We start from the raw sequence: 25,000 nt of genomic DNA, 5'->3' as shown, positions 1-25,000 counted from the left end.
TTTGATGTGTGACATGACAAGCCGCTCAAAGCACTTCATGATGATGGGTGTCAGTGCCACGGGGCGGTAGTCATTGAAGCAGGATGGAGCAGTTTTCTCCGGCACAGGTATGATGGTGGCAGCTTTGAAACATGATGGGACGATGGCTTGCTTCAGGGAAGTGTTAAAGATATCTGTGAAGACATCCTTAAGCTCCTCAGCGCAGTCCTTCAGCGCATGACCTGGGATGTTGTCTGGGCCTGCTGCTTTACGGGTGTTGATAGCAGCAAGTGTCCTCTTCACGCCGTCGGCAGAGAGGCACAGGGGCTGCTCGTGTGGAGGGGGAGGGGTCTTCTGTGGGCAAGTGCTGTTTTGTGCTTCAAAGCGAGCGAAGAAGCGTTTCAGGTTGTTGAGCAGAGGGATGTTGCTCTCACAGCTCTGTGGCGCGGGCTTGTAGTCCGTGATGGCCTGAATGCCCTGCCATAGGCTTTGTGCGTTCCTGCTGTCTTTGAAGTGGGTGGTTATCTTGTGTGTGTATTCCTTTTTTGCTTCCTTGATGCCACGGGACAGGTTGGCTCTCGCTGTTCTCATGCCAGCTTCATCTTCAGCTCTGTAGGCTTTGTCTCTGGCCCTCAGCAGCCTGAGGACATCCCCTGTCAGCCATGGCTTCCAGTTAGCCCGAGTGATGATGTCTTTTGTGTGGGTCACATCATCGATGCACTTGGTGATGTAAGAGGTTACAGTGTCTGTATACTCCTCTATGTCTGTCTGGTTGTTGTTAGTGGCTGCCTGCTTAAACATTTCCCAGTCTGTTGTGTCAAAGCAGTCTTGAAGAGCATCAGAGGCTCCCTCAGGCCACACTTTTACCTGCTTGCGAACCGGTTTGTTTGCTTTCACTCTTTGTCTGTATGCGGGCATTAGCATAACAGTGATATGGTCAGGAAGTCCAATGTGGGGGAGGGGGGTGGCTTTCTATGCTCCTTTGTGTGTAGTGTAGACCAGGTCCAGGATGTTGTCTCCTCTTGTTGGAAAATCAACATGCTGGTGTAGCTTTGGAAGAACAGTTTTAAGATCTGCATTGTTAAAATCTCCAGCGAAGATGGTGAAACCGTCTGGGTGTGCCGTCTGTTGTTCGCTGACAGCCTGGTACAGTTCACTAAGAGCCGCGTTCCTATCGCTGTTATTGTTGGTAGGCGGGATGTATACTGCGACTAGCAGAATCACAGTAATTTCCCTTGGCAGGTAAAAAGGACGCCACTTTATGATCATAAACTCCGCCAGTGGTGAGCAGTGATTGCATACTACGACAGTGTCCCGGCACCATTCGTGTGTGCGTGGGTGTGCGTGTGTGTGTGTGTGTGCGTGTGCGTGTGCGTGTGTGTGTGTGTGTGCGTGCGTGTGCGTGTGTGTGTGTGTGTGTGCGTGCGCGTGTGTGTGTGTGTGTGTGTGTGTGTGCGTGCGTGTGCGCCTGTGTGTGTGCGCGTCTCTTACCTGTTTTTAGCACTGATGTAGGACATGATATTCTGGTTGAAAAACTTGAGAATGAGAGGAATGCAGTTGGCAAACACCAGATGTTGACAGATGTACTCAAACTGGAGACACAAGCACACACACACACACACCTATTATTAATCTACACATTACACACACACACACACTTTACACACCTACTGTACATTACACACACACACCTATTATTAATCTACACATTACACACACACACACACCTATTATTAATCTACACATTACACACACACACACTTATTCATACACACACTTTACACACCTACTGTACATTACACACACACACACACCTATTATTAATCTACACATTACACACACACACACTTTACACACCTACTGTACATTACACACACACACACACCTATTATTAATCTACACATTACACACACACACACACACTTTACACACCTACTGTACATTACACACACACACACCTATTATTAATCTACACATTACACACACACACACACACACTTTACACACCTACTGTACATTACACACACACACACACCTATTATTAATCTACACATTACACACACACACACACTTTACACACCTACTGTACATTACACACACACACACACCTATTATTAATCTACACATTACACACACACACACTTTACACACCTACTGTACATTACACACACACACACACACTTATTCATACACACTTTACACACCTACTGTACATTACACACACACACACACGTGTTTATACACACACTTTACACACCTACTGTACATATCTGCACATAACTGTACCTACTGTACATCACACACACACACACACACACACACACACTTATTCATACACACACTTACACACCTACTGTACATTACACACACACACACTCTTATTCATACACACACTTTACAAACCTACTGTACATTACACACCAGTAATGGGCGATATAAACAATATGCGATATAAATGATATAAAATTGGCGTACAATAGAGATTTTAATTCTATCGCGATATGCATGTTGATGATGCAATCTACCCGCCAAATTTAGAGCCATGAGTTGCAACCGGCTGCAACGCATCTTCAGTAAACATGCACACACACACACACACACACACTTAATCATACACACACTTTAGAATGCATCTTCAGTAAACATGCACACACACACACACACACACACACACACTTAATCATACACACACTTTAGAATGCATCTTCAGTAAACATGCACACACACACACACACACACACACACACTTAATCATACACACACGCTGCAACGCATCTTCAGTAAACATGCACACACACACACACACACGCTGCAACGCATCTTCAGTAAACATGGCTGAACCGAACGCATCTTCAGTAAACATGCGCACACACACACACACACACACACTTAATCATACACACACTTTACAACGCATCTTCAGTAAACATGGCTGAAACGCATCTTCAGTAAACATGGCTGAAAACGAAACGGAGAGGTGGTGAAAAAGGCCGGTGCAACATCCATTATTTGGACTTGGTTCGGATTTAAGCCGTCTGACGAGCAGCAGCAAACTATACCCTGTAGAGCAGAGCTGGACAAACTATGGCCCGCCACGCACCTTAATCAGGCCCGCCGAGCATTTGTTTATCATAGGCTGCTCGCTATTTTCCCTGCGATAGACGACATTGTGGTTATCTTTACGGCAAACTGCTTTTGACTCTTCTTAGAGAACGTTTACACAACGTCAAAACAGCATGTTACATCGAGAAGATGATACTCTTTGTAATCTCCATTGCAGCAGATCTAACTTGAGCGTTATGCATATACGTTATATTCGTTATGTCTATTTAAATGTGAACACGTTTGAGCGCATATACGTTATATGCGTTATGTCTATTTAAATGTGAACACATTTGAGCGCATATACGTTATATGCGTTATGTCTATTTATCACCCGGAGAGAAGAAATACTCTTTTCTGATTGGCTGGCGGGTGGCCTTTAATTCTGAATAACAGGACACCGTTCCATATCAATGCTTATGAATGGTAACTATAACAACCATAGTAGGACGACGGTTGCAGCGCTCTAGAATCTTTTGGTTGCAGGCTTCCCAACAATGGAATCAACTGTAAACAAGCTAACTGTCCATGCTAAAGTTGTACAACAAGCTGAACTAGTGAGCTTCTTTTTAAACAGAACCGAGTGTTTACAGTGGCAACCGGGTGATAAGCGGGATAACGGCCTTCGAGGTGTGTCCAGTTATACGGAATTAATGGACTTGGGCGGAGGCCCCTCGCCCTCGTCCATTAATTCCGTATAACAGGACACCTCGGCGGCCGTTATCCCTTACTTAAATGTGAACACATTTGAGCGCATATACGTTATATGCGTTATGTCTATTTAAATGTGAACACGTTTGAGCGCATATACGTTATATGCGTTATGTCTATTTAAATGTGAACACGTTTGAGCGCATATACGTTATATGCGTTATGTCTATTTAAATGTGAACACGTTTGAGCACATACCAGAGGGAAATAAGGAGAGCGGCAGGTTCCAGCTGGCTTGTCATTGTTGATAATTGCTATCTCCTTTCTTATAAGAAGCAAAGATCATTATGAGAACTAAAGGTGTGGACCCAATGCTTAAAGTGACAGTGCACCATTTATAAACAGCATCAAATTTAAAAATGATATCCGTAGTCTCCAGCCCCTCTAATAGATCAATTTGTCATATTCATATTTCGCTGTGCCAGGGTCGGACTGGGAACAAAATTCGGCCCTGGCAATTTTCTCCTGGACCGGCCCACTACCCCCCCCACACACACACAAGCCCACCGATACCAAAATCCCCCCCTGATTCCCCCCCATAAATAACAAACACACAGTATCATGCTGTAGCAAAACTTCATAAACTGAACCCAAACATTTAGATTTGGACCTATAGGTTATTATAATCACAATAACACGGTGGTCCGGGGGTGTCTCTCCGGGATTTTAAAAAAAATTCTGGTTGCTAATCACACCATTTTAAAGTGATTTGAGAGGGACAGGATTCAGGGATAGGCTACTAAATACAGACTCATCTTCTGTCTGTCTCACGTCATGTTACCGCATGCATTACACCACATGTCACTGCTTGACTAAATGAAAAATATAGGCTACTGAACATGCATGGAGATCGTCATAGTTGACAGAAATCACGATTTGTGCCAACATGTTGTAGAAACCACAGCCTTTAGGCCTATTTGGTGCAAATCTTCTCCTTTACTTTGGTTATAGTCCGCGATTCACATTAACTGTAGGCTATCACCACAAGTGTATACTAAACGTTTTTGCAAGTTTGTGTGCCGTCATCACATTTTGCAAAATTAGGCTACCTTCGTTACTAACCTACCAGTTGATAGGCTACTTTTTTTACGTGCATCGACTCGCAATTGATTGTGCATCTAATGGAACACACGGTGGAGAGACTTCCACTTTCCACGTTTCACTTTCACTGTCGTTGTGAGCTAAAAGGCTACTACTGTATATGGGAAATACTTTGAAGTTCCTTTTGAGTCCAAACATGAATAGGTTTTCTTTAACCTGTGCTACACTTTTCCACCAAGTTGTGCGAAAATTGTAGGCTACCCGGAGTTTTTTTTATGTTGACAGACAAACCGCACTACAGTAGCCTACATGGTGCAGTAAATGGAAGCTCTTGGTAGCGCGTGCAACTAATGTCTATAAAAACATTATATTTATGGAATAAAACTAGACACCTCTGATTGCTGTTTACGGTTAAACTGCGATGATGTGAACACCAGCCAGCGGAGGGCACTTATATAGCCTAGGCTACCATGCATGGACTCGTAGGCTATATTGCCCCACAAACCAAGTGGCTGCTTGGACAAATCCACTTAAGGGGTGGGGCAGGGGGGCGCGATCGTAACACACACTGAACCTGTCATGAAGAGGCCAAAATGATTGACCTGTCACCCCCCAATCCAAATGGATGCAACTGCATTTATAGGCTAAGCCTAGGTCTACATGACGGGCCGCAAATGGGCTAAATAACTTAAAAAAATAAAATAAAAAAATCCCGGAGGTCACCGGCCCACCGGGCATTTGCCCGGTTGTACAGATTACCAGTCCGAGCCTGCGCTGTGCCCTTCACCTCTTCCATGTCTCTGTCACTCTGGGGAAGAGGTATGTTATCTGTCTATCTCTCCTTTCATATTATATTAAATATCTTCACCCTATACTGTCTTTCACTACTATCATAACTATCACTTTACCTATATTTACTTTCTGTACACTTTGTTTTATCTATTATGGAGCTATCTTATATTTTGTACTTTCGTGTCACATGGTGTAAAATGAACCTGTGACTAGCCTGTGGCTGTAGCCTGTACCCTGTATAATGTTATGTTGTTAGCGATAGCGAGAATAAAAGCCCGCAAATTCACCACCATCCCGTGTCACGTCAGTCACTCAAAAGCAGCAAAACACAACGCAGAGTGCATTCCACCGGTCACATGTGGGGCAACAGTTCTGTGGAGTAATCTGTTCTACCACCCCTGCTGTAGAGTGTGTGGGGCAACAGAGCCTTGGGGTAATCTGTTCTACCATCTCAACACAAAACATGTCACTGAATGTACTGTACATATACTATATAATGTACCAGCATTGCCAAGCTCTTAGTTTTCTCTGTCTCTGCAGCTAGCGGCAACATTACATTAGCGGCAACATTATGTAGTATAATAACAGTTTTGCACAGTGTGTGTGTGTGTGTCTGTGTGTGTGTGTGTCCGTGTGCGTGTGTGTGTGCGTGTGTGTGTTTTTTCTGTGTGTGTGTGTGCGTTTGTGTGTGTGTGTGTTTGCGTGTGCGTGCGTGCGTTCGTGTGTGTGGTGTGTGTGTATGTGTGGTGTGTGTGTGTGTGTGCGTGCGCGTGTGTGTGTGCGTGCGTGCGTGCGTGTGTGTGTGGTGTGTGTGGTGTGTGTGGTGTGTTTGTGTGTGTGCGTGCGTGCGTGCGTGTGTGCATGGCTGCACGTGTGTGTGTGTGCGTGTGTGCCTGTGTGTGTGTGCGTGCGTGTGTGTGTGTGGTGTGTGTGTCTGACCTGGTAAGCGTGTGTGTGTGTGGTGTGTGTGTCTGACCTGGTAAGCGTGTGTGTGTGTGTGCGTGCGTGCGTGCGTGCGTGCGTCAGTGTTGCGCGGTCTGCCCGAAATTAAGCGGTCGCCCGCGGATGACCGCGGTCACCCGCGGTTATGAGTCATAAACAAAATATTTTAATGATATTCGGGCCATTTGCGGGCGGGTCAGTTAAAATTAATTAAATATATATTTTCTACAAATAAGCCTACTTAAAATATCACGAGCAGGCTAGCATCAATACAGTAAAGCATCAATACAATAAAGTCAACAGTAAAGAAGCTGAAGACGCAAGTTAAAATAATAAAGACACCCCTTCAGGAAAAGCGATATAGGCTATGGGAAATATTGGGAAAAGTTCTTAAAGAAGATGACAGTAAGTTATGGTCTATGTAGGCCTACTTCTTGCGAAGCCATTTAAAAGTATGACAGCCAAAACGGGCAGCCTGCAGCCATATCTACCGGTATGTATAGGTTCGCGCATGCATAAAAGTTACAGTTCGTTGTGTTTGTGACTTTAAACAGTGGATGTGCTTTAGTAAAGCTTTGTGCTTCATTCAGCAATATAAACCAGTTCTTTTGATCAGCAGTTTGACCAGCAGTTTGACCAGCAATGTATCTCTCTTGCCTACCTTGCCTTACCATTTCTGTTTTCGAAAGAAAGATGTATGTCCATGGCCTTCAAATCTTATCCTATAGTGTTCTAATCCTTGGTGGTTGCGTGCGTGCTTGCACTCTTATTCTCATTCTCTCTCCTGCGCAAACATTATGTCCTGCATGCCTAAATAAATTAGTTTGTTTTACAGAAATGGCCTACTGTCACACTGCATGCAGGCTATAACCAAAAGCACACATTTTGTAAATAAGCGGGTCAGATCAAGGGTCGGGTATAATTTTGTCCTAATTAATATTCGCGGTCCGAATTGCGGTCGGGTTGATTAAAATATCGGGCGACCGCGGGCCGCTTGTGACCAAACCCGCGCAACACTGGCGTGCGTGTGTGTGTGTGTGCGTGTGTGTGTGTGGTGTGTGTGTGTGTGTGTGTGTGCGTTCGTGCATGCGTGTGTGTGTGTGTGTGCGCGTGTGTGTGTGTCTGACCTGGTAAGCGTGTGTGTGTGTGTGTGTGTGTGTGTGTGTGTGTGTGTGTGTGTGTGTGTGTGTGTGTGTGTGTGCGCGTTCGTGCATGCGTGTGTGTGTGTGCATGCGCGTGTGTGTGTGTCTGACCTGGTATATGTGGTTTAGTTTGAAATGCTTCAGCAGCAGCAGCAGGAGAGCTGAGATGGCCTTCACAATGATCTCTTTGTGCCGGTTCACATCGATCCCAAGCTTCATGCTCTGCAGCACGGTCACACTATCACACACACACACACACACACATTTACAAGACTTACTAATTATGCATACAGTTTTGTTTAACGTGTGTGTGTAGAGTGAGAGACTGTGTGTGTGTGTGTGTGTGTGTGTGTGTGTGGTGTGTGTGTTGTGTGTGTTTGTGTGTGTGTGTGTGTGTGTGTGTGTGCTTACGGCATCTCTTCTGGAAGCACGTCAGCGAGGATGTTGATGGAGTCTGTTTTGGCTTTAGAGGTTGGAGCTGCAGCCAGTAGGAGCTTCAAGAGCGCAATCTAAAATGACACACACACATACACATACACACACACACACACATACACGCATGCAGACACACATACACACACATACACGCACACACACGTCACACACGCATGCATACACACACACACACACGTCACACATACACACACACACACACACACACACACATCACACGCACACACACACGCACACACACACACACACACACACATACAAGGGTTGTAGTTTGAGTCCAACATTCATTAATATAAATCAGGGCCGTAGTCACCATAGACCCCCCCCAATATTCAGACGTGACCAAAATGTCCCCCCCAATATTCGGACATAGAAAAATGAATAAAGAAAAAAACGCTATAGGCTATTACAGGAAACCAACAAGTCCCGTCATCTGAAATGCAATCAAACATAAATAACGCACAAATTAGTGGCCTGTTGATGGTTTCAGAGAGAGTAGCCTACACTGTGAGTGGTTTGTCCTGGAGGTTTTGCGTTTATCGTTTGAGGCGTGCGCTATCAAAAGCTTCCTGCACCCTGCTGCGGTGCGGGCTGTCAACAATATCGCAAAAAGATACCGGTACAATTCTCACAAAACTTTTTGGAAAGGTGTAGCAAGCTGATCAGACTCAAAGGGAACTTTGAAGCAATTCCATATTGTAGACTATGTTCTTGCAATGATAGCGAAAGTGAAAAAGCGAAAGTGTCCTTTTATTTGGATTTGTGCGTGCCTGTGTCATTCATTTCTTTCACATGTCTTACAACATAAATAATGCATTCGTATGCTAATAGTAATGTCAGAAATGAACCGGTTTATAAGCCTCTTAGAAATGGTTGTTGCATCTTGCATGTTACATTTAGATGCGCGCTCAATCGCGCATCCATGCAGGCAAAACGTAGCACTCAAATGTGGCGACGGCACAAAATTTGAAAACACTTTTACAATGGCGGTGATAGCCCACAGTTAATGTGAATCGCGGACAATAACCAAAGAAAGGAATTTCCACCTCCATTCACCAAATAAAGGCTGTGTTTCTACATGTTAACACAAAACGTAATTTCAGTCAGAAACCAGCCTATAATGCATAGGGTAACTTGAGGTGAGTCAGACAGAAGAGGGACCTGACTTAATAGGCTAGACTATCTTGAATCCCATCCCTTTCAAACTACCTTAAAATTGTGTGATTAGCTGCCAGAATGATGAAATCAAAATACAAAATATGATTGGGCTATAGGTCCAAACCTACGAGTAAGCATTCAGTGTAATATTATCAAAGATACTAGTTTTTATTTTCTTTTAAAATATACATTTTGGAGACAAATGGACCACAGGTCTATATCCAGGGATGGATTATTGAATGGACCTACTGGGCCCAAGAGCTCAGGGGGCCCTGAAGCCTAAGACTGTGTGAAGTTGCTTCTCCGCCCTTCTCTTCTATTTCCACAAAACAAGTCGTCATAGTATAAAGGGTCATTTTTTTTAAAGGAATTATCCGGAGTAAAATGCACTTTAGATCGATTTACGGATGATTGGGGGTACATACGTTGAGTTGACATCAAAATCATGTCATTCGGATGTGTTTTGAGAAAGTTCGATTGTACCGTTTTCAGTCACACAACTCGTAGCCTGGAAGTGAGCAGGGCATTTCAATTTCGCCGCTACAAAACACTATTTTTATACCTCTTCTACAGTTCCAAACAACATAACACTTACGTGGTAGTGAGTAGAGGGTCCCTAAAGCCAAACCGAAGTATCCCGAGGTCTTTATGTGGTCGAATAGAGAGTCCAGAATGAATTTCATCAAGCCAGTACCTTTCCGGAAATGTTGCCATCTTTGCTGTAGGAGTCTTATTGCTGGGTGTGTTGTAACACGCTCTGGAAATTCACAATTTTGTCGCCGTTTAAAAAAAAAAAAAAACATAGTCCAGTATTTCTTTCGAAATTGAAATGAAGTTGTATGGACTAGACTATGTTTTTTTTTTTTTTTAAAAGGCGACGAAATTGTGAATTTCCAGAGCGTGTTACAACACACTCAGCAATAAGACTCCTACAGCAAAGATGGCAACATTGGCTTTAGGGACACTCTACTCACTACCACGTAAGTGTTATGTTGTTTGGAACTGTAGAAGAGGTATAAAAATAGCGTTTTGTAGCGGCGAAATTGTTGGACACAGACGTTAAACTCCTACTCTATGCAGATGACACAGACGTTAAACTCCTACTCTATGCAGATGACCTGATGCTGTTGGACACAGACGTTAAACTCCTACTCTATGCAGACGACCTGATGCTGTTGGACACAGACGTTAAACTCCTACTGTATGCAGACGACCTGATGCTGTTGGACACAGACGTTAAACTCCTACTCTATGCAGATGACCTGATGCTGTTGGACACAGATGTTAAACTCATACTCTATGCAGATGAAGACACAGACGTTAAACTCCTACTCTATGCAGATGACCTGATGCTGTTGGACACAGACGTTAAACTCCTACTCTATGCAGACGACCTGATGCTGTTGGACACAGACGTTAAACTCCTACTGTATGCAGACGACCTGATGCTGTTGGACACAGACGTTAAACTCCTACTCTATGCAGATGACCTGATGCTGTTGGACACAGATGTTAAACTCATACTCTATGCAGATGAAGACACAGACGTTAAACTCCTACTCTATGCAGACGATGCTGTTGGACACAGACGTTAAACTCCTACTCTATGCAGACGATGCTTTTGGACACAGACGTTAAACTCCTACTGTATGCAGATGACCTGATGCTGTTGGACACAGACATTAAACTCCTACTGTATGCAGATGACCTGATGCTGTTGGACACAGACGTTAAACTCCTACTCTATGCAGATGATGCTGTTGGACACAGACGTTAAACTTCTACTCTATGCAAATGACCTGATGCTGTTGGACACAGATGTTAAACTCCTACTCTATGCAGATGACCCGATGCTGTTGTCACCCAAGGAACCAGGCCTACAGCAACACCTGGATCTGCTAGTTCTCAAACTGGGGGTGCAAACAAATTGGAAATGGACCTCAAGGTTGCTCACTTGCAAATGCAACAACATTTCTAGTGGGGTGTATGGCCACAGACCCTACATTTACAAAATGCAGAGGCATACATTTTGTCTACAGTTGCAGCAAAAATAACAGACACCTCCGTCCTCAGCTTGTCCAATAATCAGCTCAAATGTATCATTTGAAACCTACAAGACTGATCTGTAGTGTACCAAGAGTAAGACATCAGCCTACCATTTGGATAATTTCATACCATTTGAATAATTTCATAGTTGCAGATAGTTTCAATTGCAGGTGTATTCTTTAGTGTTAACAGCAGCCTAAGGCTTGTCACGTTGTAACATAGTGAGAGAGAGAGAGAATACATAGTGAGAGAGAGATAGAGAGAGCGATAGAATACATAGTGAGAGAGAGAGATAGAATACATAGTGAGGGAGAGAGAGAGATAGAATACATAGTGAGTGAGAGAGAGAGATAGAATACATAGTGAGGGAGAGAGATAGAATACATAGTGAGGGAGAGAGAGAGATAGAATACATAGTGAGGGGGGGGGGAGAAGAGAAAGAGGGAGAGAGAAAAGAGAGTGGGGTAGAGGGGGGGGGGGGCAGATACTCAGAGGTTGGGTTAGGGTTAGTGTGTGTGTGTGTGTGTGTGTTAGAGTTAGGGCAGATACTCACCACATACTGGGAGAGGTTGGGTTAGGGGTAGAGGCCAGGGTTAGTGTGTGTGTGTGTGTGTGTGTGTTAGGGTTAGGGCAGATACTCACCACTTACTGGGAGAGGTTGGGTTAGGGTTAGGGGTAGAGGCCAGGGTTAGTGTGTGTGTGTGTGTGTTAGGGTTAGGGCAGGTACTCACCACATACTGGGAGAGGTTGGGCAACATTCCCTGGTAAAGGATCTCAGCTGGGGTCTCTTCCACTTTCTCTTCCCCCTGGCCAATCAACACACTCACAGTTAGAAGGACAGTCATACAGACCAATGAGCTCACAGATGTTTGATGATGTCACTCACCATGGTCATGGGGCATTGCTGAAGCTCCTCCTCCCTCTTAATCTGGACTTCTGCCATCGAAACATACTTATGCTGGAGACCATACACCCACACACACACACACACATAAAATAACAAATACACAGTGTTCCTTTCCAGTGACTATGCAGACAATGTGTGTGTGTTGTGATGTGTGTGTGGTGACTATGTGTGTGTGTTGTGATGGTGTGTGTGTTGTGATGTGTGTGTGTTGTGATGTGTGTGTGTTGTGATGGTGTGTGTGTTGTGATGGTGTGTGTGTTGTGATGGTGTATGTGTTGTGATGTGTGTGTTGTGATGTGTGTGTTGTAGGGGTTTTACCAACTAGGTGACTAGTCGATTAGTTGACTATTACAACCATTAGTCTGCGCTGTAGGTGGAAGTCGACTAGTCATTAACAAAATGTTTCCCCTCTCTAGCGAAGTTATCGAGAAACTGATCTGGCTGTTCCAGCCACCAGTAGGCCGAGTGAGCGTTTTTCTCCCTGGCGGTGAAGTTGCAACACAGTCACCCGCCAGCGGTCAAGTCTCCATCTCTCCCATGTCGATGCCTTCGTTTTTTTTATTGTGAACCAAAAACATGGCAGAGTGGAAGTGAGTAGGACTAAGACAGTGATGAGTAATGCAGGTACGCTATAGGCTAATAGCTAACACTAGGCTAATGTTTACTATATTACTAATGCAGGTACGCTATAGGCTAATGTTTACTAGCTTACTAATGCAGGTATGCTATAGGCTAATGTTTACTAGCTTACTAATGCAGGTATGCTATAGGCTAATAGCTAACGCTAGGCTAATGTTTACTAATGGGTAATGGCCACACTATTTTAACTGTTGTAAGTTGCCACTGTGGATTATGGTGATTCCAGTTTAATCCTTTAGCTAAAGACACAATGAAAAATATGTGCTGAACTCGTGTTTGTTAAATTGGCTAGGTTATTTTTACTTCCGTGGTCAATGCAACCTAGCTTCCAGCTGACACCGGTGCTTTAGGCTGCGGTCGGCTTTTTTGCTGTTTTTATATTAACCAATGTGGATAGAATGTTCGTACAGTTATGTTCTTTCAGCATTACAAAAATACAGTTTTAAGTATTCACCAGAACTCCACCCTCTGCGTCTTCCTTAACGTCAACTAACGCATCAACTTAATAAACAAATAAATTAACAACTAGTCGTCGACTATAATGAACAACTAGTCGACTACTAAAAAAAATCACTAGTCGTGAAAGCCCTAGTGTGTTGTGATGTATGTGTTGTCACCTGTTTGAGGGTCTTTACACTCTCATGAATTGGCCTGGGGAGTCCTACCAGAGTCTCAGTGTCACTGCAACACACACACACACACAGAGGCATCAGCTTGGTTTGACATAGTGCTGGGAACATAGTTGGGTTTGTACATAGGCGATCTTATTGTCGCTTGTCTATTTCTTTCTGCCTCTGCTATTACAAGCGCAAATTAATGTTCTTAAAAACTGTAAGTTAACACTTTGAATGCCGCGCTGTTTTCGGAAGCTTTGGCCCAGAGTGCCAGCAATGTAGATCATTGTTGACGATTTTTGTAGAGCCACAGCGTATTCTATGTTATATAGCTATGGACGCATACTATGGCTAGTTTTTATCAAAATCCCTGTTTTTTTTCTAGAAATGGAGATTAAGCGTCTTTTATGAAATATGCGCTGTTTGAGCCTGTCACTCTTCTGACACTTACATTTCTGGGTCAAAGGACTTGTGTAAGATAAATATATTTTTTTCTGTTCACACAACCACCATTTGGGGGGACTACAAAACAATAATACCACATTTCTACTGCTGTCGGGCTCCATAATTCCTCCTCCTCTTGATTAGTAACGTCTGTCGCTATCGTCCTCTTGCAAGCGCGACTCGGCCTATCACCCACTACGCTCGGCCCGGCCCATGGTGGAGATGTAACTCCCTCCTCAGCACGGTGGTCAGTCATTCTTTCTAATGTTTTTGACCTGGCGTGTGGTCTCCCCTGATTGTGTGGTGATCCTGGTCTCCCCTGATTGTCGTGGTCAGAGTCATCTTGTCTTAGTAGAAAGGTGGACTCATTCAGCGTTGTCTGGCGTTGTTTACATGATAAACCCAGTGTTCGAATTACCATAGGGCCCGGTAGTGGCCAGCCCCCTTAGTTCTGGCCAGGGTACTACTAGTTCTGCTCCAAATCACTGTCAGAGGGGGCCCACTCATATATTGTCAAGTTGCCAACCCGTAACTATGATAATCTACATTTTCCCCGTTGGTTGCAATGTGTATTTCCCCCCCAGACTGCAGGGGCACTGCTCCTCATAATAGCCCCCTGTCCTGTCCGATCTCACCCTCCTCTGAATCGAGTTGTTATTAATTTTGCTAGAGCGTTGTTAGTGATTGAGCAATTAGCAGCAGTGGAAAAAGTTAAAAGGAATGTATGTCGAGGAGTATCGGGACTTTAAAATGCAAGCGGCAAGGGAAGGGTCCTGCCTGAAGAAACTCGTCATCGCAGGCAACACGTTTTTACCTAGCCTACTTCGGCAGAATGCGAGAGAGGATTCTCTGCTCTTAATGACATTGATGACAAAGCCAGAAATCGTTTAAGGGAGCGCAGCTTAAATGTGCTTCTTTTTCTGAGCATCAATGCGCCTCCCCTGGTCCAGTTCAACCCTAGCCATTCGTGAAATCATGGCCAGGGCCGTGGGGAGTGAGTTTTGGTTGGGGGTTCTGTAGTGGGGGGGGGGGGGGGGCTTTCTCTGTTAATGGACAACAGCATACTGGCATTGCATGACACACAGCACAGGCATACATCACTGTCAAGAACATTATGGCTAACTACAGAAAAAAACATGTTGAACGGTGAACACGTGAAATATAAAACTGAACACCAACATTAATAAAACGTAATAATTATTGACGCTTCTGACATGACATGGGTGTCAAAACAGGCTAAAGACCCTGCAGCATATAATACAGAACACATTGACTCAAAACATATGCATAACATAGGCCTACACAACGCAATATTCATAGGCTAGCCTACATTAAATTGATCCACATATCACAAATATAGCCTACAATAAATGCTGACATCATAAACGCACAGTGTAGCCTTTAACCTACACTTTCAAAAAGAAGAGAAAGAACGCTTTGAGGAGGCCACTGAAACAGGCACGCAAAGACACAGATGAATAAGTTCATCTACCTCGCTGAAGAGAGCTCTTGTTTGTGGATGGAGCTTACTCAATATCCATGCCACCTTTCATCGTGGTGCACCGAGACTCCCCGATAACACTATGCATCATTTTAAGCTGAAGATTGAGGCGGCCCGTGTTCAGCTCCTTGGGAAACTCACGGTAATATTCAGCTACTTAAATATGGCATATTGTCGTACCATAAAGCTAGCGTCATAGAATATCTCCCTCAGGTTTGTTTTGTTAATTTGTTTAGTTTTTGTTTAGATCTCCCAGGTCTAATGTAACATTTTTAGTGCATAATAGAATAATAGACAGGGGGACGGAGAGCTTCTTTTTTTTCTGATCATGAGTGGTAGCCTATGACACATAAATAGCCTACGCGTGCTTTCCTGCAGGGGGTGCTGCCGCACCCCCAGCACCCCCACTTCCCACGGCTATGATCATGGTTCAAGACTGGGCATCGTCCATCAACTGCGTGGAAAACGGGAAAAAATGCCCAGAAAGAGACCAATAGGCCACACCATGAGCACTCCCAAGACTATGGGGTGGTCCTCCTACAGGATGGCGGTCTCCATGGAAACACTCTACCATGGGACTATGGCGTGGTCCTCCTACAGGATGGCGGTCTCCATGGAAACACTCTCTACCATGCTATGGCGTGGTCCTCCTACAGGATGGCGGTTTCCATGGAAACACTCTCTACCATGGGACTATTGCGTGGTCCTACACCTATGTCATTGTTGTATAATTTCCTGAACTTGTTCACTGTACTGTAGGCAGGTTGTGCATCCAGAACATCCTGGTGAGAGAGTGTTTCCCTGGAGACTGCCATCCTATAGGAGAAGCTAAACATCAATAATTCTCTCAGCTCCAATGTGAGGATGGTGAGAGCTATTGCTAACTCAATGCACCACTAACTAAATGAGCTAGTGCTAACTAAATTAGCTAGTGCTAACTAAATGCACTGCTAACTAAATTAGCTAGTGCTAACCATAGCCGGACAGAAACAGAGTACATTTACTTGAGTACAGTACTTGAGTACAATTTTGAGCGATCTGAACTTTACTCGAGTATCAGTTTTGGGGGGTACTCATGACTTTACTCAAGTACATTTGAGGGGCAAATATTGTACTTTTTACTCCACTACATTTCTACCCATAACCGTGAGTACCCGTTACTTCTTCTAAAAAAAGGAAAAAAGAAAAACCTCGGAAACCCTCAATTTGTTGTTTCCCTCTCAAACGTGATTGGATTGTGCAAGCGCCACTGATTGGGATAGCCTATCAGCAATCACCTTCAGCTTTCCGCCAAAGTCAACTCTATGGTCAGATTTAGATAAGAGATGAAACCATGGACGAAACAATGGATGAAGACGCAGCAGGTCCATCCCGGGAATGTGCCAACCTGTGGCTCCACCTCGCCAGACTATTTCAATTTTCTGAACAAGTTAATGATAGTTTTCGCTTAAAGTGTTTCAATTAAAAAATAGTATTTTGTATTTTAAATACATATTTTAAATACATGTATTAGAAATGCTACCCATCCCTGGCAACATGGTGAAAAGATGAAAATGACTTGATTTTACTTTCAATTCCTTTTACATTCTCCAAGGTATTAACATTAACATTTTTCATAACTCCATGTAGGACGTTTCTGTAAATGTAAGCACTGTGGCAGTAGTAATGCAATATTTAGAAAATGTAGGCTACTCATGGGGCTTTTCTCAATATGCGTTCTTTTCTATACTTGTGTTCTCATGAACTTGAAAATCGTTCTGAAACGTCATCAATCACCGCCGAAGTACTGTTCCAATTCACAAGTTCGCATTTATTCAAGTACGCATAACATTCCCGGAAGTGTTCTCGAATCGTTGGTTTTATCAAGGATGCATCGGGTGGTGACTTGGTGGCTTGAAGATTCCACAATGCATTACGTCAGCTCAGCCGTGACACTCACATAAGAGAAATGGCAGCATTGATACATAATAGGCCTACCTATCATAATTGCTGCTACAATCCGATCCATGTTTAGGCTATAAACGGTAGGGTACAGGCTTCACAACTAACGTTAATCATAACTGTCACTTAAACTGCGAACTTCAAACGTTGTTCCCGCCATCGGCAAGTGAATATATTGTTATTAATATTTAGCCTAATAAAAAAAATCAATGAGAAACAAACTTAAACAAGCTGGTGAATTATATATTTTACTGTAAATTTTACTGTAAGTCAGAAATACTGGGTAGACCAATAGAGCAATAGGTAAATGACTAGACTCCTGAGCTGTTCCGAGAGAAACTGCCGTTGGCAAGAACGCTGCTGTCTCAAACTGCAAATTGAGCGTCCTGTGTCCTCGCGTTCTCCAGAGTCTGGACTCACGATCCTAACTTTTCAAGTTCGAACTTTCAAGAACGGGAGACCGTTCTTTAGCGTACTTTGTATTGAGAAAAGCCCTTGTACTCTTGATACTCAAGTACTTTTAGAAACAAGTACTTTAGTACTTTTACTTAAGTAGACATCTGACTGTTGTACTTTTACTTGAGTCAAATTTAGCAAAGGGTATCTGTACTTTTACTCAAGTAATGAAGCTGTGTACTCTGTCCGCCTCTGGTGCTAACTTAATGCACCGCTAACTAAATTAGCTAGTGCTAACTAAATGCACCGCTGCCTTTTATATCCTGGACGTTCTACCAGAAAATACATTTTCACTTAAAAAATCTTGGAATTTTTTTATTTTTTATTTCTTGAATCTGAACACTGAGTCATATGGAGGCAATCTTAATAAACTATGAGGAAACGTAAAGCATCCCTAACCCTAACTATGAGGAACATCTATTGCGCCATCTCAGGATGTTTATATTCTTGAATAAAATGCATTTTTGAAAATAACTAATACCTACACCTGCATAGTGTACTTTTATTTTTGAAACATCAGTCTTTATCATAACAAAACTGTGAAAGACGTAGCTCAGATTTGTCTGGGGACAGCCCATTTTTCAGGCTTTGTAATTTTCAAAAGTGTTTTTAATAAAGAAAAAACACACCTGAAAGCCTGAAGAATTACATATCCTTTTACGAAACAACTCCTAGAAAATCAATCATTTAGGCAGGTTGTGCATCCAGAACATCCGGGTGAGAGAGTGTTTCCCTGGAGACTGCCATCCTATAGGAGAAGCTAAACATCAATAATTCTCTCAGCTCCAATGTGAGGATGGTGAGAGCTATTGCTAACTCAATGCACCACTAACTAAATGAGCTAGTGCTAACTAAATTAGCTAGTGCTAACTAAATGCACTGCTAACTAAATTAGCTAGTGCTAACCATAGCCGGACAGAAACAGAGTACATTTACTTGAGTACAGTACTTGAGTACAATTTTGAGCGATCTGAACTTTACTCGAGTATCAGTTTTGGGGGGTACTCATGACTTTACTCAAGTACATTTGAGGGGCAAATATTGTACTTTTTACTCCACTACATTTCTACCCATAACCGTGAGTACCCGTTACTTCTTCTAAAAAAAGGAAAAAAGAAAAACCTCGGAAACCCTCAATTTGTTGTTTCCCTCTCAAACGTGATTGGATTGTGCAAGCGCCACTGATTGGGATAGCCTATCAGCAATCACCTTCAGCTTTCCGCCAAAGTCAACTCTATGGTCAGATTTAGATAAGAGATGAAACCATGGACGAAACAATGGATGAAGACGCAGCAGGTCCATCCCGGGAATGTGCCAACCTGTGGCTCCACCTCGCCAGACTATTTCAATTTTCTGAACAAGTTAATGATAGTTTTCGCTTAAAGTGTTTCAATTAAAAAATAGTATTTTGTATTTTAAATACATATTTTAAATACATGTATTAGAAATGCTACCCATCCCTGGCAACATGGTGAAAAGATGAAAATGACTTGATTTTACTTTCAATTCCTTTTACATTCTCCAAGGTATTAACATTAACATTTTTCATAACTCCATGTAGGACGTTTCTGTAAATGTAAGCACTGTGGCAGTAGTAATGCAATATTTAGAAAATGTAGGCTACTCATGGGGCTTTTCTCAATATGCGTTCTTTTCTATACTTGTGTTCTCAGTTTACGACATTTTTGGATTATACAAGTTTCATTCATTGATACAAACCCAGGACAGGAAATGTACGTTTCTGGTAGAATGTCCCATCCAGCGCGATGTTGAGGGCAAGAGGACCATAAACAAGTGCAGTATCCACTGCAGGTGAAGCAAGGGTCACTCACTGGCCAGAACAAAAGTATCTCAGTGTAGGTAACTAACATTGGCCTAACCTAACCCTAACCTTAACCTAACCCTTGGCCAATGCTACACCTGCAGACACCGCCTTTCCAGACAGACTAACTACCAAATACACACACACACACACATACACACACACATGCATACTCACCTTCCCAGAGTGAAGCCAATGAATTTGTTCCTGCTCATCTCCAGGAAATGCTCAATATCCCTCTCCCTGTGGATTCACAAGAGGAATGAGGATGGACACACACACACATATGAACACACACATAAACACACAAACACACACACAAACACTTAAACACACACACACACACACCTGACCTTGGGGGCCCAGGGCAGACCCCTGGGCAAGGTCACTCTCTCTACACACACACAAACACACCTGACCTTGGGGGCCCAGGGCAGACCTCTGGGCAAGGTCACTCTCTCTACACACACACAAACACTTAAACACACACACACCTGACCTTGGGGGCCCAGGGCAGACCCCTGGGCAAGGTCACTCTCTCTACACACACACAAACACTTAAACACACACACACACACCTGACCTTGGGGGCCCAGGGCAGACCCCTGGGCAAGGTCACTCTCTCTACACACACACAAACACACCTGACCTTGGGGGCCCAGGGCAGACCCCTGGGCAAGGTCACTCTCTCTACACACACACAAACACACCTGACCTTGGGGGCCCAGGGCAGACCCCTGGGCAAGGTCACTCTCTCTACACACACACAAACACTTAAACACACACACACACACCTGACCTTGGGGGCCCAGGGCAGACCCCTGGGCAAGGTCACTCTCTCTACACACACACACACACACCTGACCTTGGGGGCCCAGGGCAGACCCCTGGGCAAGGTCACTCTCTCTACACACACACACACACACCTGACCTTGGGGGCCCAGGGCAGACCCCTGGGCAAGGTCACTCTCTCTACACACACACACCTGACCTTGGGGGCCCAGGGCAGACCCCTGGGCAAGGTCACTCTCTCTACACACACACAAACACTTAAACACACACACACACACCTGACCTTGGGGGCCCAGGGCAGACCCCTGGGCAAGGTCACTCTCTCTACACACACACACACCTGACCTTGGGGGCCCAGGGCAGACCCCTGGGCAAGGTCACTCTCTCTACACACACACACACACACACACACCTGACCTTGGGGGCCCAGGGCAGACCCCTGGGCAAGGTCACTCTCTCTACACACACACAAACACTTAAACACACACACACACACCTGACCTTGGGGGCCCAGGGCAGACCCCTGGGCAAGGTCACTCTCTCTGAGAGGGGGCACAGAGGAGGGGGTATGGGGGGGGGCTGGATGATGACATCACGGCGCTGGATGATGTCACGGTCCAGGGGGTCCACCTCCGTCTCCAGAGAGCCCTCAGCATCTTCGGCCTCCTCATCCTCGTCCCGCGTGTCGTCGTTCTTAAAGGGGTCGCGCTCGTTATACGTGTCCAAGCTATCCTGCTTCATCAGAGGCTGGACACACACACACACACACACACACACACACACAAATAGAATGCATTCACACGCATGAATGAGTGTGTGGTGAGAGAGAGCAAGCAGGGGACTGAGCAGGGGAATGCAAACATCATGACATCATCAGTGCAAACATCAGTGCCATCAGCCCAAACATTAGCGCCAACATCAGCGCCAATGTCACCAAGGCAATGCTAATATCAATGCCAACATCAGCGCCAATGTCACCAAGGCAATGCTAATATCAATGCCAACATCAGTGCCAATGTCATCAATAGAGTCAGTGACAATGGCAGTGCTGAGTCAGTGCGAAGGTGATGCCAACATCAGCATCACGCTAGTGCAAGAGGCAGTGCCAAGGCGATGAGCGCTAAGCTAGTGCAAGAGGCAGTGCCAAGGCGATGAGCGCTAAGCTAGTGCAAGAGGCAGTGCCAAGGCCATGAGCGCTAAGCTAGTGCAAGAGGCAGTGCCAAGGCGATGAGCGCTAAGCTAGTGCAAGAGGCAGTGCCAAGGCGATGAGCGCTAAGCTAGTGCAAGAGGCAGTGCCAAGGCCATGAGCGCTAAGCTAGTGCAAGAGGCAGTGCCAAGGCGATGAGCGCTAAGCTAGTGCAAGAGGCAGTGCCAAGGCGATGAGCGCTAAGCTAGTGCAAGAGGCAGTGCCAAGGCCATGAGCGCTAAGCTAGTGCAAGAGGCAGTGCCAAGGCGATGAGCGCTAAGCTAGTGCAAGAGGCAGTGCCAAGGCGATGAGCGCTAAGCTAGTGCAAGAGGCAGTGCCAAGGCCATGAGCGCTAAGCTAGTGCAAGAGGCAGTGCCAAGGCGATGAGCGCTAAGCTAGTGCAAGAGGCAGTGCCAAGGCGATGAGCGCTAAGCTAGTGCAAGAATCGGTGCCAAGGCGATCAATAGAGACTGGGATAATAGACTGGAATAGCAATAGACTAGAGCCTGGGTGTGAGATTGGGTATGGAGATTGGGTGTGAGATTGGGTGTGGAGCCTGGGTGTGGAGCCTGGGTGTGGAGATTGGGTATGGAGATTGGGATTAGAGATTGGGTATGGAGATTGGGTATGGAGATTGGGTGTGAGATTGGGGTTAGAGATTAGGTGTGAGATTGGGATTAGAGATTGCGTGTGGAGACTAGTTAAATCTCTCTGAGGTCCTGATTCATGATGAGAACCCCATCTTTAACCCAAGCTACTCCAATGGAAATGTGTGTGTGTGTGTGTGTGTGTGTGTCCGTCCGCGCCCGCATGTGTGTGCAATGTTTAGCCATTACCCAAGCTGGCATGAATCAGTGTATGGTGAAAAAAAGCAGGCAGGGTGCTGATTATGCAAACAGCATCAGCGCAAACATCCGTGCTCAGTGCATCAGTGCCAAGGTCTAAAATTTCCCTCGGGATGAATCAAGTATCTATCTATCTATCTATCTATCTATCTATCTATCTATCTATCTTTAAGATTTTTAGATTCAACTTTATTGTCATTGTGCAAAGCACAAGTACAAAGACGACAAAATGCAGTGCAACAAAGTGCAAAAAAGCAGAAAAGTGCAATGTGATATACAAAGTATAGGCAGGTGGTGCATAGACAGGACAAGAAATATAGTGCAGTGTAGACAGTAGTATACAGTTGGTTTACAGAAGGTGGTTTACAGTAATATAAAATAAATATAAATATGTGCAGTGTATTAGCAGTTACCTTATAAGAGCAGAATAAATATGGCTATGTAATATGAGCAATGTATGAACATGTACAGATATATGTAGTGGCAGTAACATTATAAGAGTAGTAAGAATAATATAGATATATGCAGTGTATTAAGAGAATATATTATAAGAAAAACAGAATAGACTAAACTAGAATAAACAGAAAAGATATGTACAGTATGTACAGCTATGTGCAGTGTGGTAACAGTACCATTGTAGTGCAGAGACAGTAACATTAGGTAAAACATTATTTTAAGGTTCACATACCACCAATACATACCTAATTAATACCTGTATTAGTGACTTGTAAGGCATGTGTTAGGCAACATTAACCATTTGTTAGGTGTGTATTCAGAAATTTCTTGTTCATGATGAATTAGGCCTTTATTATTGATATAATCTTAATAATGACCTTGTAAGCCTTGATCTCTACATACTAATTAGTAGTAAGTACCAAAATAGAATATGCATAACCTACTTGTATACTGTCTGAATAAATCCCAAATAGTAGGAGAACAGTTGTAGAATAAGCAAGTGTATGGCTCAACCTCATTGCTGCATTTCACTGCCCAGGTTGCTGTGTGAAATAGCACTTAATAACTGGGAGATTGTCTCCCATTCTAAAGTGGAAACTGGTTCCTTGGTAGCAAGCACATTATCGTCAGTAATACCTCTGCAGAATGTACTTATTAGTCATGAATTGGTTCCATATTCTAAAGTCAGGCAAAAATTATATGATGGGAACAGTCTAGACTACAGTATAACTCCTGGTCAATACAGACATTCTTTACCCTTAATACATTGCTAATGCATACATTGTTCATTCAAAATATGGTCCCTGTTCTAAAGTAGAGGCTGGGACAATGTTTATTTAACAAGTTCTGTAAACATGTTACATTGTACTCTCAATGAGTTCACAAAGCACAAAAAAACTAGCAATACCTTCTCCCAATACTGATAAAATACTATTCCACTCTGGCAAGTAAATAGCAAATGTTCTTTTGTGTGATTTCTTTACTGCTACTGTAGTTTTCAGGCAAATAGGCTGGCTGTGTACAAGTTTTTGATATGTGGTAGGTGGGTCCCGTTTCAAAGAAGACCACCACAGATGTGTTGAATGACAATTCTTTTGCCCTTTTTATTTGTTTAAAAGACGTGTTTTTATCCTGTCAGTTCTAGTTAAAACTAGCTGTTGCTAGTCTTTTTGTGCTTTGTGAGCTCATTGAGAGTACAATGTAACATGTTTACAGAACTTGTTAAATAAACATTGTCAGCGCTGTCACTTTTCTCATCTTCTTTTCTATTGTTAACACCCTCCCAGCCTCTACTATTGTTAACACCCTCCCAGCCTCTACTATTGTTAACACCCTCCCAGCCTCTACTTTAGAACAGGGACCATATTTTGACATATCATGACTAATAAGTACATACTGCAGCGGTATTACTGATGATAATGTGCTTGCTACCAAGGAACCAGTTTCCACTTTAGAATGGGAGCCAATCTCCCAGTTATTAAGTGCTATTTCACACAGCAACCTGGGCAGTGAAATGCAGCAATGAGGTTGAGCCATACACTTGCTTATTCTACAACTGTTCTCCTACTATTTGGGATTTATTCAGACAGTATACAAGTAGGTTATGCATATTCTATTTTGGTACTTACTACTAATTAGTATGTAGAGATCAAGGCTTACAAGGTCATTATTAAAATGATATCAATAATAAAGGCCTAATTCGTCATGAACAAGACATTTGTGATTACACACCTAACAAATGGTTAATGTTGCCTAACACATGCCTTACAAGTCACTAATACAGGTATTAATTAGGTATGTATTGGTGGCTAACATGTGAACCTTAAAATAAAGTGTTACCTAACATTATAATAGTATTAAGAATAAGTGTATGTGCAGGATGAAGAGCAGTAGAATATGGCTATGTATAAGTGTAATTACAGTATGTACATTTGTAAATAAATAGAACACTATGGGTGGGATAAGGTGCAATAGAACACTATGGGTGGGATAGGGTAGTGCAGTAGAACACTATGGATGGGATAGGGTAGT

General features: G+C 43.7%; 1 protein-coding gene across 2 annotated transcripts in view; it reads right to left on the bottom strand.

Moving 5' to 3' along the window:
* Positions 1 to 25,000, bottom strand: part of strip2 (striatin interacting protein 2) — a 69,737-nt gene that overhangs the window by 9,746 nt on the left and 34,991 nt on the right. For both annotated transcript variants that reach the window (XM_076297242.1, XM_076297243.1), the window contains 8 exons: positions 20,979 to 21,229; positions 19,868 to 19,933; positions 13,530 to 13,593; positions 12,253 to 12,324; positions 12,098 to 12,172; positions 8,121 to 8,218; positions 7,821 to 7,947; positions 1,471 to 1,571 (listed from right to left, as the gene is read on the bottom strand). In XM_076297242.1, the coding sequence (XP_076153357.1) occupies positions 1,471 to 1,571; positions 7,821 to 7,947; positions 8,121 to 8,218; positions 12,098 to 12,172; positions 12,253 to 12,324; positions 13,530 to 13,593; positions 19,868 to 19,933; positions 20,979 to 21,229 (854 nt within the window). The remainder of the gene's footprint in view (positions 1 to 1,470; positions 1,572 to 7,820; positions 7,948 to 8,120; positions 8,219 to 12,097; positions 12,173 to 12,252; positions 12,325 to 13,529; positions 13,594 to 19,867; positions 19,934 to 20,978; positions 21,230 to 25,000) is intronic.

This window comes from Alosa pseudoharengus, unplaced genomic scaffold (genome assembly GCF_046254945.1).
Source record: "Alosa pseudoharengus isolate Yale_2024_CS ecotype anadromous, Long Island Sound unplaced genomic scaffold, YU_APseudo_1.1 YU_APseudo_1.1_scf_20, whole genome shotgun sequence".
Classification (NCBI taxonomy): Eukaryota; Metazoa; Chordata; class Actinopteri; order Clupeiformes; family Clupeidae; genus Alosa; species Alosa pseudoharengus.
The sequence above is the reverse complement of the archived record's forward strand: the minus strand, read 5'-3'. Positions and strand labels throughout refer to the sequence as shown.